We start from the raw sequence: 19,715 nt of genomic DNA, 5'->3' as shown, positions 1-19,715 counted from the left end.
CCTTGCGCACGTGTGCGGCGTCCTCGCGCACGTGGCGCACGCGTGCGCACTAGCGTCTGTGTGATGCTCCAGCTGCTCCTGGAGGATCGTGCAGGCGCTGTATGCGTCCTGCGCATGTGTGGAAGCGCAGAATTGTCAAAACCGGGTAAGGAGCGGGTGCGGGTGTGCGCGCGCGCAGGCGCAGGGGGGGGGGGCCTTCGCCGTTCCCGGAAGTTACTTACTTCTGGGTTCGGCGACCAACCGGATCGCAGGGACCGGTGCGAACCGGTTGAAACCCACCCCTGATGCATGCATGCATACATACATACATACATACATACATGCATACATACATACATACATACATAAACACACACACACACATGCATATTTATTTATTACTTATATATTTTTATATTTACCATATATTTTAACATGCTGGTGGAAGTGCTTGGGAAGCTGAAAGCTACCCCAGAATATATATATAACGGGATGGAATGGGGTGGATTTTATACAGTCCTGAGAAATCCCAAATCCATGCTCTCAAATGCTGTGTGCAGAATCAGCCTCTTAGCGTAGAGCTTGGTACAAATGCTCTTTGGCTTATTTTGCAGAATGTTTCTAAACTTACTGAGCCATTTCATGTTTTCAGGCGCTTTTTTCCTCATCCTGTTTTGCCTTCAACTTTTGTGCTTAGGCACGAATACTCTTTTTGCATGCTCTTGCAGAGATGTAGAGCAGTGATGGGAAGGTTTTGGGTGACCTGAAGCACATTTATTAATGGAGGGGATGGGGAAGACAGCCGAGGGTTCTCACAAAGTGGGATTGGCTGGGTCTGTGACAGTGGTGGGTTTCAAAAATTGTTCGAACCTACTCTGTGGGGGTGGCCTCCTTCGTGGGAGTGGTTTGCCGTCCATGTGACCAGATGGGAGTGGCATGCCGCCCATGTGACCTGATATGAAGATGCTGATGACACTTGTCAGAACCCCCTTAAATTACCTCCCACACAGCACTGGCATGCATAAGAATATGATGCAAACTTGTTTTTTAAAAGGCATCTTTGGTTTGCGTTAAAACAACTTCAACACACGCAATGTTCTGATTGCACCACAAACACAGTAGTCATCCTTACCTTTCACAGAGGCACTGAGTTTTATAAATATATGAGCATGATAGTGTAGAATAATCATATCCAAGGACCAGGGGTGGGTTTCAAAAAATTTTGGAACCTCTTCTGTAGGTGTGGCCTGCTTTCCGGGTCCACTGATGGAACCTCTTGTAACCAGTTCAGTAGATTTGACGAACTGGTTCTACCGAATAGATGCAAACTGATAGGAACTCACCTCTCGTCTGTGAGTAGTAGAACAGTACAAGAAGTAGTAGAACAAAGACATCAAAATAATGCTTCACGCATCATGATGTCATTCTTTAAATCGGCAAATTGCTAACATTCTGCAGCAAGTAGAACAAATGTGCCTTTTGCAACATTTGCATGATGACATCATGAAGCACACAACATCACTTTTCCTCACCTCTTACTGAAGACCGCTATGACTGCATCCCACATATGTAAGTCCCAGACATAATTGTTGTGGGGGTGAAGGGTGAGGGGGGATCTTTTTTTAAAATAAAAGATTACCAATTTGTTTATTGGTTACGCTACTTTTTTTCATTTGTTTCCTATCTTAACAAGTTCAACAATTGTCAAAATATATTTGAGGGTTTCCTTTGGAACTATAGGTTATCGAATCCAGTGGATACCAGAAATGTTGGTGACATTCCAGCTTTTGATTGTTCCTTTGAAACATTGAATAGACTTTCCATTTCAGCCATTCTGTGCCTTCTATTCCAATTTTCTGATGAATGTGGGAAGGCGGAGAAAGAAACCATAATCAGAAGTATCATCAAGGTTGATTGTGGTAATGGTGCAGTAGTGGGATTCAGCCAGTTCACACCACTTCTGGGGAACCGGTTCTTAACTTTCTGAGCAGTTTGGTGAACTGGTTGTTAGAGGAAATCATTAGGGCAGAGAACTGGTTGTTAAATTATTTGAATCCCACCATTGTAATGGTGGCAAGCAGTCATTGTATTACATTCAGATTAAAAGCATTAGTTGTCAGATTTATATGCCTGAGATTCTTCCAGTGCGCACAATGATCTCCATTCCAGTGTTTATGTCCACAACAAGAATGATGTGCCATGAGTCACAGAGAGAGCAGTTCCTCCTAAGTCTCCCAATAGATTATTTGTGATACAACTTGATTCTGTGTGCCACTAAGGAAAACCCTCCTATAGTTTTCTAGTACATCTAATAATCTTGCATTGTAGATGTTGTTATACTGGAACAAATTATTTTCTTGGATATTTCTGTCTTTCTTACTGCATGGTGCTATGCTCAATGGCTTCTGAGCTGTGGGAAGCCTACAGATCGTGTTCAAAGTCCTCTATGCTCTATCTTTGAAGATTCTCAAAGCAAACGCTCATAATGTGATGGGGAGAGACTTGGCTGAGCTTGCCTTAACAACTCACATCGGGTCCGTGCATTGTACGACCATATTACTGGCCACTCTCCATTAACTCCCTAATAGCAACATGTGGCAATTTAGCTTCTTAGCTGACTTTGGCTTGATTTTTCTGAGCTTCTGTCATTTAAAATCCCAGTGCTGATGAGGTCACTGGGCATTTGATCATTAAAGTTAGGAAATGTTAATTATTTCCTATCAAAACTGCATGACCTTTTAGAGTTATTCCCAGTCATGGATATTGAACAAGTGCTTGGAATAATGAGAAAGACAGACACTCTGGAGGGATCAGCGGTTCCAGATATAATTCTACTCTACTCTACTCTATAATTCTACTCTATAATTCTACTCTATAATTCTACTCCAGATATAATTCTACTCTACTCTACTCTACTCTACTCTACTCTACTCTACTCTACTCTTATTGCCCTACACCTACTGCTACTTCTTCTCTCTAGAGCCGAGGTGGCGCAGTGGTTAAATGCAGCACTGCAGACTACTTCAGCTGACTGCAGTTCAGCAGTTTGGCTGTTCAAATCCCACCAGGCTCAAGGTTGACTCAGCCTTCCATCCTTCCGAGGTGGGTAAAATGAGGACCCAGATTGTTTGTTGGGGGCAATATGCTGACTCTGTAAACCGCTTAGAGAGGGCTGAAAGCCCTATGAAGCGGTATATAAGCCTAACTATTGCTAACTATTGCTCTTCTTCTCCTTCTTGTTTCTTCTGTTAGCACGGGCCATGTGTTGCAATCGTATGGCAATTAAAAGTGGGAATTATTAATAATTATTACGGCCTGTACAGGCAGTCCGCGACCTATGACCACAATTGAGCTTAAAATTTCTGTTGTTAAATGAGACATTTGTTAAGTGAATTTTGCCCCATTTTATGACATTTCCTTCCTCCGTTTTTATGCAAATCACTGCAGTTGATAAGTTAGTAACCGCGTTGCTAAGTGAATCCGGTTTCTTCCCAATTGACTTTGTTTGTGAGAAGGTCACAAAAGGGGATCACGTGACCTTTGGGACACAGTAACGGTTATAAATGCAAACTAATTGCCGGCCATCTGGATTTTGACCACCTGAGCATGCGGAGGCTAGAAAGGTTGTAACTGTGAAAAATAGTCATGTCACTTTTTTTTTTCAGTGCTATTGTAACTTTGAACAGTTGTTAAAGGAACTGTTGTAAGTTGAGGACTACCTGTATATGAATTTAATGCAGGAGGACTGTTGGGGGATGCCACGAAAGGGTGCAGCATGTGGTTGGAGAGCTCTACCATATTTGAAGGGCTGTCACAGGGGAGAGGGTGTGCATTTATTCACCAGAGCGTCCAAGTGTTAAGCAAAGGGTGAAAACGTCATAGCAAAAGAGAGGCCCAAACTTAAAACAAGGAGGACATTCCTGAACATACATGCTCTTACACATTGGAACCCCTGCCTGGCAGAGTCATGGGTCTGGTGGTTTTCAAACAAAGTTTGGACAGCCCATTTTCTGGGATGGTCTGAGGATTCCTTTTTTTGAGCATGGAATTGGACTAGAAGGCCTCCATAGTCCAAGCTGATGATTCCATGGTTCTGTGAATTCCCAAAGTTGCTTTTGAGATTAGTGGAGGTATGAAAGTATTTGTCCCAAAGGTGTTTTGATGTTTTTTTTTTCAAAATGCAACTGGGCTTTGTTTTTTTCCTGGAAGACAGGTTGCTTTTCGTCCAAGAAACTTTTTCCGTTCTGAAGTGAGAAGCTTCTCGAATGACATGGAAAATGTCCTCAGACGAAAACAAAATCCAGTTGCCCTTTTGAAAAAGCACCTTTGAGACAACCATGACCTGGATGACTGAGAATCTCCATAGACATTTAAGAAAGTGTTTGTGTCTTCCTTTTTCTTTGGAGAAGCAAATTCTGGGAAACTCGCAGGGTGCCTCTTTTTGATATATGTTTGCAAGGCAACCTGTGGTTCATTCTTTAAGTCTTTCAAGAGTGGAGATTACATTCTTACACATTTGCTTTCCTGTTGGCTGCAAAAGATGCTGTAGAAGTGAAGTCGAGAGGGCTGTAGTCCAGGAAACAAATTTGTTACAGCACAATCAATTTGTTATTCTTTAAGAGGTGACATGATTGTTTGTTGGTTTTTTTGTTACTGTACAGTTCGTGCATTAATCCTCCAGACAGATATAGAGATCCCATGCAAGGAAGTCATGGGCAGTGTGCCAGGTTTCAATCTCCCGGCATTCACATTGGATTCAGGAGCCAGAAACTGCAGATGATTTTACATTATTGACTAACCAAAAACCCCATATTGAAATAGGTGGTTGCAAGGGAGAAAACTGAATAATAGCCTTAATCGGGATTAGGGGTTATGTGACATGTTTAATAAAATGAATGTGCACATGATTGTCTGTGCCTGTATGTGCACAATATTACACCCTTCTCAGTACTGATCTTTGTAATAGCAATATGACAATTATATATTATTGTTATAAAATAGTGATGTATATACAGGGCCCTTTAAGGAAAAGAAAATTATTTTTGCTGTTGTTATTGTTGGTATTCAGATTTTATGAAGGGATTCTTGCAGATCACTTTAAATTTCAAACGGAGTAGTTTAGTAGTAGTTTATGAGTGTGTGATTAAGGTGGGAAAGGTATGAAGATACCTGAAATGGTGAGCAGAATATCCTCATATGCCCAGTTGGCATAGATTTTAGAGAGAATTTCCTTTTAAAGGGGTTGATAAAAATGTGGATTTTTAGATGTGCCTTTCTTGCTGCTGAACTAAATTTTTCTTGCATCGATGTATTAATTACCATTGATTTAAGGGGAGGAAGAATGGACAGGTGTCCTTTTCAGAAGCCTTTCAAGGTTACGACACTGATCCTGGAGTCTGCTGACCTTGCACTAAGCTTTGGTGGGGAAATATGCCATTAACTCAAAAGAGATGCCATGGGTTCGAGCATCAGTGGGTACCCAGTCTTAGCCCTGGACCAGTTACATTAATTCACTGGCGCCCTGTTTTCTCTGAAGGTGGTGTGGCATTATTTTGATGGATTACAAACACATTCGATGCTTTATTTACATTCTTGAATCCCACGTCTCTTTGTAAACATCCCACAGCTAGTCATCCATCTGTGTAACTCATCTGAATGCAGTAATGATGAGGATGTAGCAGCTTTGCTGCCTCGATGTACTGGAGACAGGTTGTGCGAAATCATAAATCTTCTGCCCTTGGATTTTCATCCTAAAGGCAATAAAATAGGGTTTGCCTCAATTTGGTGGTGATGAAAACTGAGATGAAAACCTAGCACTAAGGAAAAAATTTCTGACAGAACAATCAAGTTTAGTTTAGTTTAGTTTAGTTTTATTGAACTTGTATGCCGCCCTATTCCCCGAGGGGACTCAGGGCGGCTAACAAACTAAATAGGGGAAAGGGGAAATACAAAAAACAAAAAGACAGACAAATACAAACAGATTAAAAACTCATCAACAGCCTCAACAATTCGAGTGGGGCTGGGAACTCATCAGCCCCAGGCCTGCCAGAACAGCCAGGTTTTAACAGCTTTGCGGAAAGCCTGAAGGGTGGCGAGGGTCCAGATCTCCACAGGGAGATCGTTCCAGAGGGCCGGAGCAGCCACAGAGAATGCCCTCTGTTGACAAACGACACTGGCTAGTTGATGGAATCCGGAGGAGGCCTAATCTGTGGGAACTAATCGGTCATGAGCAGGTAATTGGCAGAAGGCGGTCTCTCAAGTACCCAGGTCCAATACCATGTAGGGCTTTAAAAGTAATGACTAGCACCTTGAAGCGCATCCGGATTCCAATAGGCAGCCAGTGCAGTTCGCGGAGGATAGGTGTGACGTGGGTGTACCGAGGTGCACCCACAATCGCTCGCGCGGCTGCATTCTGGACAAGCTGCAGTCTCCGAATGCTCTTCAAGGGCTGCCCCATGTAGAGCGCATTACAGTAGTAATCAACCAGTGGTATAGCATGCCTTCAGAAGTTGTAGATGCTGCATCACTGGTGGCTTTTAAGAACAGATTAGACAATCACCTGTCAGAAATGGTATAGGGTCTCCTTTTTGAGGAGGGGGTTGGACTAGGAGACCTCCAAGATCCCTTCCAACACTGATATTCTATTCTACTCTACTCTATTCTAAAAGAACCACATCTGAAAGGAAGTGGCTAGGAGCACTGAAAAGTCAATGTTTTTCTTCCAAGGCATCTTAGCATAACGTATCTGTTTTAAGAAAGGGGAGAGAGAGAGTGAAATTTGTCATGGTTCAGAATTAATCCCAGCATCTTGAAATAGAAGAATCATCTGCGCTCATGGTGATCTTGACCCCCCCACCCCACTGGAAAATGATGCAGCAGGATAAAAATCCCACTCTGGTGCCAGCATTGTTGAAGGCAGCTTGCTAATGTTTTCCTCAAGTTGTTAATTACTCAGATTCGTGTTACAGGGAGAGAGAGAGAGAGAAAGAGAGAGAGAAGAACAAGCAGCCTTGGGAAAAGAAGAGAATGCAAGTTCAATGCCGAAACGGGACTCTCTTTTCCCCTCTGCAGTTATACAAATTGGGCAGTTTTCATTCTGCCCCACGTAAAATACTAGGCTGGGAGGAAAGGCATGCAAGTGTGGAATAAAATATTTAAGTGAAGTTCACGTTTCCCGCTGGAGCTATGGATCTGGATGGCCAGATGTACATACCTCCTTCCCTTTCTCACACTGCCTGGTGTGATTCTAAGGATGGCCCTAGAAGGGAAGAATAGAAATCATTAGATAGTGGTGAATCCATACAAGGAGAAGAGCTGGTTACCTTCTACCCACCGTGCAGAAGAAGAGCGTTCAAGATTTAGGTTTCTGATCCTTTTTTGATTGAAATCAAGAAGGAGCTTTTTAGATTGTGCCGGGGAGATTGTTATTACACCTCAAACAGATTAAATGATTAAAAATATGGAAATTTCAAATTAAATGTCTTTATAATTGGAGAGAACCACTTGAGGAGTTGCCTGGAGGTTCAGAGAAGAAGTTGATGTTTTGGAGATGTTTAAATAGACCGCACCGTGGTTTGGCTAGAACTTAAGACCACAAAGGGGAAAAAAAAGGGAGATTCTATCAGAGGACAAGGATATTTACTGCGAATGTGGCACTATTCAAACAACTATGCGTCTTTTACAGTGGGGGGCCCCTGGGACCAAAATGCACGCAGACTGGCTTGCTGCTTGGAAATATCCCTGCCATCAATGGGGCTGAGAATTAAATAAATTTGCTTTCATTGAAATTTGTAATCTTTTGAAATTTAAATAAATAATTTCCCCCTCTCTGGTTCCTGCATTTCTGACATGAGACGAGATCCTTTTCAATATATGAACTGAATATTGCGATTTCTCCGCGGGTCGCCCATGAGGCCAATGATGAAGGAAGACACGGACACGAGTTCCCTCGGGATGAGACGGCCCAGAGCAGAGTCCGGGTGCCTCTTTTATTGAGAATACACAAAGAAAGGGTGGAGTTGCAAGGTCTATGTAGGCCAATCATGGTTGTACAAGTCTATGGTATAGTAAATCATCTATTTGCCACACAAACCTCTGACCCTAGTAATGCTCATAGTCAGCAGGTAAATCTTTTACTGGCACACAAAGTTCTGACCCCCACATAATGCTCAAAGTCAGCAAGTTGTAGCCTCTGCCCTACATAATGCTCAAAGTCAGCAGTTTGTATTACTGACCTTATGGTAAATCATTACTGCTGACTAGTTCCGCATACGTGTTCCAGCATACCTGTGCATGCCTGCACTTATGCTACAACAGAATATCTCAAGGAATCTCCAAATAAACCTTCCAAAGATGGGCATATAAGTGATGGAGAGCTTTGTGCACAATTCTCCTTTTCCCCAGGGAAGGAGGTCTCCAAACAGCACAAGCGAGTCTTCCTTTCTTTTTCCATTAGTGCAGCCTTTCTCAACCATGGTTCCTTGCATACTGTATTATTGGACCTCATTCAGCGCCGCATGTCTCCTATCAAGAAATGATGAAGCTCGTAATACAACAGCATCAGGTCATTAGGAAAGATTGCAGCAATGGAAAACTTTGACCCCTCCAGATGTTCTGAACCTCAACTGTCATCAGTCTCATCAACAAGTCCAATAGTAAAAAATGATGGAAGCTGTTGTAGAACAGATTCCTTATGGTTGAAGGATCCACTCCTCTATTAGAAGAATAACAGAATAACAGATTTGGAAAGGACCTTGGAGGTCTTCTAGTCCAACCCTCTGCTCTAACATTTCAGACAAATGGTTGTCCATCTCTTCTTAAAAACCTCCAGTGTTGGAGTAACCACAACTTCTGGAGGCAAGTGGTTCCATTGATTAATTATTCTAACACTCAGGACATTTCTCCTTAGTTCTAAGTTTGTTCTCTCCTCTTAGATTATAACTCAAAGATCATTCACTCCTTGAATTACAAAGTGATTGTCTCGCATATGTAAATACAGTAACTGTACTAGCTAACCTCTAAGTGGTAATCTTTATTGAATATGGAAATAGTGGGCTTAATATAAGCAATAGACATCTAAGTTATTCTGACAGTTTAAAAAATTCTTTGCTTTAGGAAATGCTAAGGCAACTTGAAAGCATCCAGACTTTCAAAGACTTTCCAGTTTTTGAAGTTTTATATTTGCTTTCCATGAAAATCTGAATAGGCATGACTGTCTACTCATTCACTGAATTTTAAATTTATTCTACAGATCTATTCATACTGGTATCAAAGTATGAGTGTAACTTCCCTTATTGAGGGAACGGCACAAAATAGTATGACACTAAAAATTTTATTTGGGGGAAGGCTTTGTTAAAAACGACTAAACTCCAGTAGAAAATATTCATTTTTGAAATTTTGAACTTTTGGAAGTTCTACATACATACACAAAAGTAGTCATTTCTCATCGTAAGAAAGGATTTAAAAGAATCCTGGATGGATGTTTTATCTGTAGTCACACTGCTTCATGGTTTCAGTTTCATTCTGCAGACATTTTAAAATCAGGTGCCTTTTGGAAAAGCACCACTTAGGACAGATATAATATAGGTCAGATATAATTTTAGGCCAGCGCCTTAACAACTACACCAAACCAGCTCTCAGTTTCTGAATCAATTTTTCAAAGATTTGCAGAAGTTTCTGCTTTGCAATTGCTTAACAATTCTTCTCCAGTTTACCGAAAAACTATTGTTGGAAAAAGACCAGGAACAGATCTCTGTTTGAAAGTTAAGGTTCTGTTCCTGATAACAAAATCCTAGGTTGAATATATGTTAACAGACAACCTAACCATTGCTGATGCATGTTGGATCGGCAGCTATTATATTTCCTCTGACCCAATTGATGTACTATTCATGAGAGCCAAGGTGGCGCAGTGGTTAGGGTGCAGTACTGCAGGCCACTTCAGCTGACTGTTATCTGCAGTTCAATGGTTCAAATCTCACCGGCTCAAGGTTGACTCAGCCTTCCATCCTTCCGAGGTGGGTGAAATGAGGACCCAGACTGTGGGGGCAATATGCTGACTCTGTAAACCGCTTAGAGGGGGCTGAAAGCCCAATGAAGCTGTATATAAGTCTAACTGCTATTGCTATTGCTATTTGTGATAAAAATAACAAGCATCAAGTAGATTCCTACAGCCAACCCTCTGATAATGTCTGGAATAAACCAAAGTCATACCACAACTCTACTTGTGAACATCAAGCCAAGATGTGATTTCTTAAATATCGGGGAAGCAACAAGGCTCCAACTCTTCAGAATAGCAAGCCAGGATGGAAACGGAATGTCTGTCCAAAAAATACATCAGTGAATACTACGAAGATATAAGAAATCAGTCAAACAGTGTTTCTGCTGGGTTACTTTCCCATACATTGGCATTTTTCTGGATGGTGGAACATTGTTCATTATATATTGATCAGCATCTTGAAGAAAGTAATATTAGCTATATGGATTTACTTAGATAAGACAAATACATAATGAGCAATGAAAAGTGTTAATTGAATGCTGACCTGTTATCTCCCCCCCCCCAAAAAAAAAATTACAAGACTTGTCTTTCTTAATAATTGAATATTTCTGTTCTGTGTCTATTCTGCTTCGGGGCTTTCCCTCTGTTGCATACTGATAATGCCACCAGCTCGCGGAAAGGAATGTCTCACTATAAATTTAGTTTGCCTTGGCAAAAGGCTTGTCTTGCTGGCAAGGCTAGTGACAGCCAGGAAGAGCAGATGGCTTGTACAATGTACTCAAGAAGCCTAAAAGCTGAATTGCCAAAGTCATATTGTGGGGGCTCACTTGAAATCCGAGGAGTCAGAAGTTCCTAAGAAGTTTATTGACTGGTTGTGTATCAGGAAAACCAGTTTTCCAACAAGGATACCTCACCGTTCAAATTCTATTTTTCCATCTCTACAGGTAGTCCTCAAACTAGGCCGACAATTGAGCCCTAAATTTCTGTTGCTAAGCGAGACATTTGTTAAGTGAATTTTTCCGCACTTTACAACCTTTCTTGCCACAGTTAAGTGAATTATTACAATTGTTAAGTGAATTATTACAATTGTTAAGTTAGTGACACATTTGCTGAGCAAATCTGCTTTCCCCACTGACTTTGCTTGTCAGAAGGTTACAAAAGGACCCAGAGACACTGTCATAAATATGAATCAGTTGCCAAGCATCTGATTTTTGTTTATGTCACTATGGGGATGTTGCAATGGTTGTAAGTGTGAAAAATAGTCTAAACTCACTTTTTTCAGTGCCATTGCAACTTTGAATAGTCACTAAATGAACTGTTGTAAGTTGAGTATTTTATTTTACCTGTATTTTATTTTACCTGTATTTTATTTTACCTGTATTTTATTTTACCTGTATTTTATTTTACCTGTATTTTATTTTACCTGTATTTTATTTTACCTGTATTTTATTTTCAAACATTTTTATCCCAACTATGCATTGATAACACAGACAGTCAAATATTTTAGTTTTATAAAGGCTTTCCAGGTTCTCTCTCACTCACTTTCCTACTTTTACCTAGATGTATTTAATTTCCAAATTTACAACTTTCCCAAATGTACAATCATTTTGAGTTGAGAATTGCATCTCAAAATTGGCACAGGGACTGTGCAAACTCCAAAGGATAATGGGGTCCTGATTTGCATGGGTTTCTGAGTAGGCTGCTTCCGGAGGCATAGCTGTGAAGAAAAAGTCAGTGGGTCTTGTCTAAGGATTAGATAAGAACTTTGTTGCTCCTTAAAGGTAAAAATAAAGGTTCCCCTCGAACATAAGTGCTAGTTGTTCCCGGCTCTGGAGGGCGGTGCTCATCTCCGTTTCAAAGCAGAAGAGCCAGTGCTGTCCAAAGATGTCTCCATGGTCATGTGGCCGGCGTGACTAAATGCTGGAGGCACAAGGAATGCTGTTACCTTCTCACCAAGGTTCTCCCTATTTTTCTACTTGCATTTTTACGTGCTTTCGAACGACTAGGTTGCCAGAAGCTGGGGCAAGTAACAGGAGCTCACTCCATTACGTGGCACTGGGGATTCGAACCACAAAATTGCCAACCTTTCTGATCGACAAGCTCAGCATCTTAGCCACTGAGCTACCTTTTGTTGCTCCTTATAAGTTATCAAATAATCACTAGCCTCTTATTGTGTCTCAGCTCATGCTATAAGCCTCAATATCAAAAGGAAATAAAGCAAACCCTAGAGAGAAAAAAGGATGAGGGTGATGGTGATACCCATCTTTGTTTTCATTTAAGAAGTTCTTAGCGCTGAAATATTATTGGTTGTGGGCATCGAATACTGAGTGTCTTCCCCATTCCTTTCTTTTCTTCTCTCTCTCTCTCTCTCTAGGATATGTTGCAAAATTCTCCCAACTCCATGACAGCCCTACCTGGCAACCCCCAAGGAATTGTGGTACCTGCCTCAGCACTGCAGCAGGGGAATATCTCCATGGCAACAGTCAACTCACAAGTTGTGACAGGTGGGAGGCGTGGAGCATACTTCCGTGACCATGTTAGTTGCGTCTTTTGCATGCTTGGTATTTTTAACCCCCTTCCACCACCAGATTTGAACTATGCATAGTCTAGACAGAGCAGTGTGGAAATCGGTTAATGCGCGCAAATCTCCCTGTAGCCTCTTCTTCTCAGTAAGGCTGTGCAGGGCTGGGACTTCATCTCCCAAAAGGTGGTTTGGGAGCGAAAGTGTTGCCTTCAGGCAGGCAGGCAGGCAGGCAGGCAGGCAGGCAGGCAGGGTTCCACCACAAATGCACGCACAACAAAAGTGTGCCTGACTAAACCGCGGTGTCTAAAGCGCGGTGACAAAACCGTGCAACGAATGAGCGACTAATTAACCCTAAAGCGCGCCGACAAAAGCGCGCCGACAGAAGCGCGCTGTAACGTAACCCTAAACCTAACCCTAAACCTAACCCTAACCCTAAACCTAAACCTAACCCTAAACCTAACTGTAAATCTTACCTTAAATGAAATCGCGCTTCTGTCGGCGCGCTGTTGTCGGCGCGCTTTTGACATCGCGGTTTTAGCGCCGCGGTGTTGTCGGCACGTTTATGACGTTCCCGCTTTTGACGGGTCACAGGCAGGCAGGCAGGCAGGCAGGCAGGCAGGCAGGCAGGCAAAGAACTCCTATGACCCCTGAATCACATTTTAGGGACTGATTCTTTTTTTTTTATATAATTTTTTATTTTAAACACATAAGCACATCAACAGAAACAAACACATAACTTAAAAACAACATAGGAACAATAAGTTCCATCGTATATCATACCACAGTTCCGAATCGGTTTCTTTGCAGTTAGTGTTTTCCCTACTATACATTTCTATCTTGCATTCATAATTTCCTTGTTCGTTATCCATTTGTATGTACAATTCTTTATTTATTTATACTTAGCTACTTATGACCAAATATTATTTACCTATATTATGCTTTATATTTTTACTGTCATTTATTCTCTTACATACAGTTATAGGTATACATTCACATAGTTATTTTTTTCTTTGCCATTCTTATATTATTATTATTGCATTTGAACTGTTATAAGGTATAGTTTGAAATGCTTTGTTTACTATCCTTCGCACCTACTATGACACCACCTTGTTTTCTCTTTCTTTTCTTTTCTCCCTCCCTTCCTTCTCTACTTCCTTCCTTCCTCCTCTCCATCCCCTTCTTCCTTCCCTTACCTCTTCCCTACTCCTACCCTTTTTCTTCTCCTTCCTACCTTCTCTCCTTCTCTTTCTTTCTCTTCCTCCCTCCTCTTCTTCTTTTTCTCTCCCTTCCACCCACCTTAGGGACTGATTCTATTGCACTGCAAAGTCCCACATGTGCATTCCTCAGAAGCCTCTCCAGAATTTCCCTCAATGCACACACATTGCTTTTTAAAATTTGTTTCAATTTTTAATTTTATTTATTTTTATTTTTACTAATTGTCCAGGTCCTCAGCACACAGGAATCACAGGCTTTTCTTTTTGTTTTTTATTTAAGAGACTGTATTGACATTTAAAAGCTTCTCCCTTTTCAGAAAACCTTCTCCAATGGCAATCTGTCTTTACAAAGATAGTCCCCAATTTATGACCGCTATGGGGACCAAAATTTCCACTGTTAAGCAAGGTGAATCGCGCCCAATTTTATAACTGTTTTTGCCATGGTTATTAAGCAAAATCACTGCAGCTGTTAAGTGAATCACACAGGCATTAGGCGAATCTGGCTTCCCCCATTTGCTTTGCTCGTATAAGAGCTATGATGCCGCAGTAGTTAGAATGAAGCATTGCAGGCTAATTCTGCCGACTGCCAGGAGTTTGATCCTGACCGGCTCAAGGTTGACTCAGCCTTCCATCCTTCCAAGATCGGTAAAATAAGGACCCAGATTGTTAGGGGTAGTATACCAACTCTATAAACAGCTTAGAGAGAGGGCTGTAGAGCTCTGTGAAGTGGTATAAATACATGCCAGTTGCCAAGCACCCAAGTTTGATCACGTGACGCAAGCATTTAGATCATGGGATGCTACAATGATTGTTAAGTGCAAGGACTGGTGGTAAGTCATTTTTTTCAGTGCAGTTCAGTTGTAACTTTGAATGGTGACTAAATGAAAGGTTGTAAGTTGAGAACTCCCTGTACATGGAATCAGCAAGTTTCTTAGAGTTCAGTCCTCATGAGATTTGAATTCAGTATTGCACTAAGCACCACACACCCCAAAAATATAACTGGTATCAGAAAGAGATTTCAGAAGTGCTATTTTTTTAGCATGTTCTACCGTGAAGGAATGATGATGCACACTGACACCAGTTTTCAGCAAAAGTTGAATTGTTCCAGGGATTTGGAAAAGCTGTATGGAGTTCCAGAATCTACGTTTGCCCACTCTTGTATGAAAGAGTGTGAGCAGTTGGCCTGTGCTTTTTAATCAGTGCTCTCATCCCACAGTGCAGTCTATGCCATACCAGGTCTTCTGATCATTGGGGAATTAGTAAGCAAATTAGTAAGCTGAACCAACTTGCAAGCCTATTTATTACCCAACGTGTGAAGATCTACCAAAGAGCAAATTGCATGGTGGGAATGAGGTTGCATGCATGCATCTTTGCACCTGTTCTGTTTCTAACCTTTCTGGAGCTACTGTTTTTATACGACATGAGCATAAACTGTATTTCAGTAAATGAATCTATTGCATTTGTATATTGAATGCAAGCATTTGTTCAGCTATCCATCCATCAAGGTGAAATCCTCACGTCACCATGTATGGTCATATTCTATTTCCATTCATGAGCAATTCATAAACTCACTGCCAGGGTTCACCGACAAATGCGCGCTTGACAAAAGTGCGCCGACAAAACCGCGGGGGGAAAAACGCAAGTTCAAAATCGCACCGACGAATGAGTGAAGAAGCACGCCGACAACAGCGCGGCGACAGAAGCGCGCCCTAAACCTAACCCTAAACCTAACCCTAAACCTAACCCTAAACCTAACCCTAAACCTAACCCTAAACCTAACCCTAAACCTAACCCTAAACCTAACCCTAAACCTAACCCTAAACCTAACCCTAAACCTAACCCTAAACCTAACCCTAAACCTAACCCTAAACCTAACCCTAACCCTAACCCTAACCCTAACCCTAACCCTAAACCTAACCCTAAACCTAACCCTAACCCTTACCCTTACCCTAACCCTTACTTTAACCGTAATCGCGCTTCTGTCGCCGCTCTTTTGTCAGCGTGCCTTTGTGGGCGCGCTGTCGACATCGCGGTTTTATCACTGCGGTTTTGTTGGCGCACTGTTGTCGGGTCACGCATTGCCAGCAATGAATAAACAAATTTGTTTTTCATTTTGAGAACCTTCTTTTTCACAATTTTTAATTTAAGGAGAGAGAAAAAAAGCTGTTGGTTTATTTATTCATGTATTCAATAGGTTGGGCAAGTGATGATGATGATGATGATCATCATCATCATCATCATCATCATCCAGTGAGAGGCTCAGTAATGATAAGAAAGGATGAAATCAGAATTTCCCTATCAAGGGACAATTGAAAAAATAAGTGAAGTGTGATCAATCGATTCCAGATTTAACACACTGTTATATTTTCTTATTTTTTCCAGCTTAAAAATTACTGATTAGTTGTTTGCCAACTTTTCAGAGAGTGGTGCAGGTTGCAAAAAAGACACTTGGGAGCCATAGATTGTCCAAGTTTAAAGTTCATATTTTCAAGTCAGTCCTTACGATCATGAATTTAGGATAAACATGACATCTTTCAGGCAAAGATGATTAATGTTGATTCCCGTGATAACCAGAGGTTTTTTTTTTTCAAAAACAATTTCAAACACATAAGGTTGGTTAAAACTTTGCTGGCTTGTGGGTTTTAGCTGTTGCCTTTGTTGTTGGCTGTAGACTTCTTTAAATTGTGAAATCCTATCTCTTTGCCAGGTGGAGCCCTTTACCAGCCTGTAACTATGGTAACATCTCAGGGCCAGGTGCTAACCCAAGCAATTCCTCAGGGGGCTATTCAGATCCAGAATGCACAGGTAAGAATGGAAAGAGTGCTCCAGAAGTCACCCGATTATTCCAAAGCGTTTGCAGGTCTTGTGTGTTTCCCAAGCTTGAAGGAGAACTTCCCTGACAGTGAGAACAATGAACAGCTTGACTCCAGAAGTTGTGGTTGCTCCATCATTGGAAGTTTTTAAGGAGAGATTGGAAAGTCATTTGACTGGAATGGGATGGGATCTCCTACGTGAGCAGGGGGTTGGACTAGAGGACCTCCAAGATTCTTTCTAGCTCTGTTATTCTGTTATTCATTAGGGGAAATATGTGGATGTGCCTGACATTAGGTAAATTGGAGAGTGGGTGGAGAGTGATCATCTGTCCATTCCAGGCAAGGTTATTCCTCTACCGAAGATCTCTGTTTGAGGAAGATATGTTTGAATGGCTGTTTTTAAGTACAAAATTTAAAAATGTGTATACCGTAGATTAGGCAGCCTCTAGTTTAGAGAAACAGGAATAGCATGAGTGGGGTTGGAGGAAAAACTGTTCTTTGCTATCTTTATTGCAGTCACCGACCAGTATTTTATATACCTTGTGAAAAGATCTCAGAGTTCAGGTGCTGACCAGTGATGAGCATGGAGTACTGCATGAGGAATGGGTATGACTAAGGCTAGTAACCTACTACACCTATCCTGCCTTAATAAGAAAGGGTTTTTTCCTTCTCTTCTGCTTTTTGATATTGCTCCTACTGGGACCTCACCACTAAGCATGGCAGCAGAAGGATCCACAAATGCTAATTCTTGATTGCCATCTACCTGTTTGATTATGTGCTACCATGTCAGTGTTGACTCTTAAGGACTATTAAAATAGATTTTCTGTTTTAGGAGGCTCTGTCCTCATCTTGATCTTTAGATCTTTCAATGGTGGGTCCCATTGTTTCCATAGCTGAGTCCATCGACGTTTGAATCCATCAAAAGAGCTCTGGTGGTACAGTGGTTAGAATGCAACATTGCAGGCTAATTCTGCAACTGCTGGCAGTTTGATTCTCAACTGCTCATGTTGACTCAGCCTTCCATCCTTCCAAGGTCAATAAAATGAGGAGCCAGGTTGTTGGAGGCAATATGCTGACTCTGTACACCGCTTAGAGAGAGCTGTAAAGCATTATGAAGCAGTATATAGGTCCAGGTACTATTACTATTGCTATTGCTATTGCTGCTTTGATACTGTCATCCTCTTCTCTTCCCAGCATTGTAGACTCCTCCTGAGATCTGGGTCTTTGCCTACTATGTCCACATTATGATGAGCCTGGTCATTTGTGTTTGAGTGAAAACTCTGGAGTGTTTTGTTCTATGATCCGTTTGTTTTTATGGCTATCTGTTCTGACCCCCTTCTCTGTCCAGTAACGAAAGCCGAGACAAGCGTAAAATGGAATGTCCTTTAATAACAAGACCAGAATTTCAGTGCCTGAAAGCCAAGTAAACAAACAGATAAGGACCTTGGCAGCAAGTCCGACAAACCTTGGCAGCAATTCAGACTAACTCTGGCAGCAATCCAGCCTGCCAAGTTAGCTTCTCTTTAGTCCAAGCGTTGACTTCTGCAAGAAGGGCATGGCACCAGCAGTCTTTTTATAGTCTGGAGAGGAGCCTAATGACCATCAGCTGAGCGTAATTACCTACTGTAATTACGTAGTTGTTCTTGACGCCAAGTAGCTCTTCGACAGCGTGCATCCCGGAACAACTCACTGTTGGTTTCTGGATCACTCTCCCTTGTCTCCTCCCCACTGATCCAAGGCTCAGGCGCCACCTGTTGGCCAGCCAGTCTCTCTGCGCCCTGCTTGGAGTCGGAACCCTGTCCAGGGTCCTCCACATCCTCCAGGGCCGACTCATAGGGCCCCTCGCTGTCGGAGTCTGGTGGCAGCACCAACGGCTCCTTCTGGGCCACAACAGCTATCATACTATTCTCAGAACACCAAAGAGCCTCCAACCTTAATTTTTACAATCCAGTCATGGTAGTTCAACCTGCACAATCACTATTCTTGAAGAAATGGGGCAAGAAGGAAGAACACATCAGGGTCCCCACTACCACTAGCCCTCATTCAGCTACTCCGTTATATTAACATCCTGATGTTGCATCGGGGTACAAACCAGAAGTCCAGCTGCCTTTCTAACACCACCTTTAATACTTATAATCAAAGAAATATACAACCTGTTTCCAGCCGCACAACATTTAAATCATTCAAACAAAAGATTCCGAGAACAGAGGCATGAATAATTAAGATCTTGTGCTGGTAGAAAACAGCCTTCCTTGTTAGTTTTCCCCACTGGATTTTTGTATGCAGAAATCTTTACCTGCTTCTTGAAATGTATCCCAGTTCTTCTCCTGCTTCTTAACTGTCCTATTTTGTATTAATGAGAAGCAAATCATAACAGCAGTTGCTACACAAGCTTGAATCATTAAAAAAAACACCTGTGCATTGATGTGCCGATGCTTCCTACTGATTCAGCACTATTGGGACTTCCATTGCACCTAGTCAGTCTCCAAGCTGTTTTTAAGGTCTCCAGGCCTTCCCTTTTTCACCTTCTGGATCAAGGCTTGTTTCCTTTCTTTTTTTTTATAGAACGCTTAATAAAAGACTAGAAAAACGCAGCGCTCCACAGTGAGATTCCTAATTCTTAGCTCTCTCTGAGTGGGAATCTAGCGGGGGGGGGGGGGGGAAGCCCCAAATAGTAGATCCGAGTCCTTCTGAAATGTGCAAATGTGGCTCAGATCTTAGAGGGAAATTGATCAGATGTGTTGAATACAAGTAGGCTGGGAATATTGTGGGAAGGATGGAGCCCTGGACAAGCACTCTTAATGTCATTTTTGTATTGCCTGGGTAATTTATTCAGCCCCGGCCTTGCTATACATCGCAAGCGGCACCTGAGGGAATCATTTATACCTGACACAGGGCTGCCATCCTGATGTTTAATTCATGCAGGAGAAATGTTTTTTTATGAAGAACTAGGGGGAAAGAGTAGTTGGGTGTATGTGTGTTCTTAAAACTGGATGCTGAAATTTCCAATTTCCTGCAAACCTCATTAAAACTTCTCCCTTCCCAATTCTTTGTCTTTTTTTTTCCAACTACTTTTTTTTTAAAAGATATTTCTTTGCTATCCTCTGCTTCTGGGTATTGTCTGTCCATTCAGCTAGCCAGCCAATTGAGAATTACATCTTTTCAAAGAGTTTAATAAGACTGAAGGATAT

General features: G+C 41.8%; 1 protein-coding gene across 1 annotated transcript in view; it reads left to right on the top strand.

The window, feature by feature from the left end:
* The window catches only part of PKNOX2 (PBX/knotted 1 homeobox 2), a 114,976-nt gene that overhangs the window by 70,751 nt on the left and 24,510 nt on the right, over nucleotides 1-19,715 (top strand). Inside the window, exons 5-6 of the mRNA XM_032229576.1 lie at nucleotides 12,348-12,477; nucleotides 16,419-16,516. Of these exons, the coding sequence (XP_032085467.1) occupies nucleotides 12,348-12,477; nucleotides 16,419-16,516 (228 nt within the window). The remainder of the gene's footprint in view (nucleotides 1-12,347; nucleotides 12,478-16,418; nucleotides 16,517-19,715) is intronic.

This window comes from Thamnophis elegans, chromosome 13 (assembly GCF_009769535.1).
Source record: "Thamnophis elegans isolate rThaEle1 chromosome 13, rThaEle1.pri, whole genome shotgun sequence".
Taxonomy (NCBI): domain Eukaryota; kingdom Metazoa; phylum Chordata; class Lepidosauria; order Squamata; family Colubridae; genus Thamnophis; species Thamnophis elegans.
This window is presented reverse-complemented; position numbering and strand designations above follow the sequence as displayed.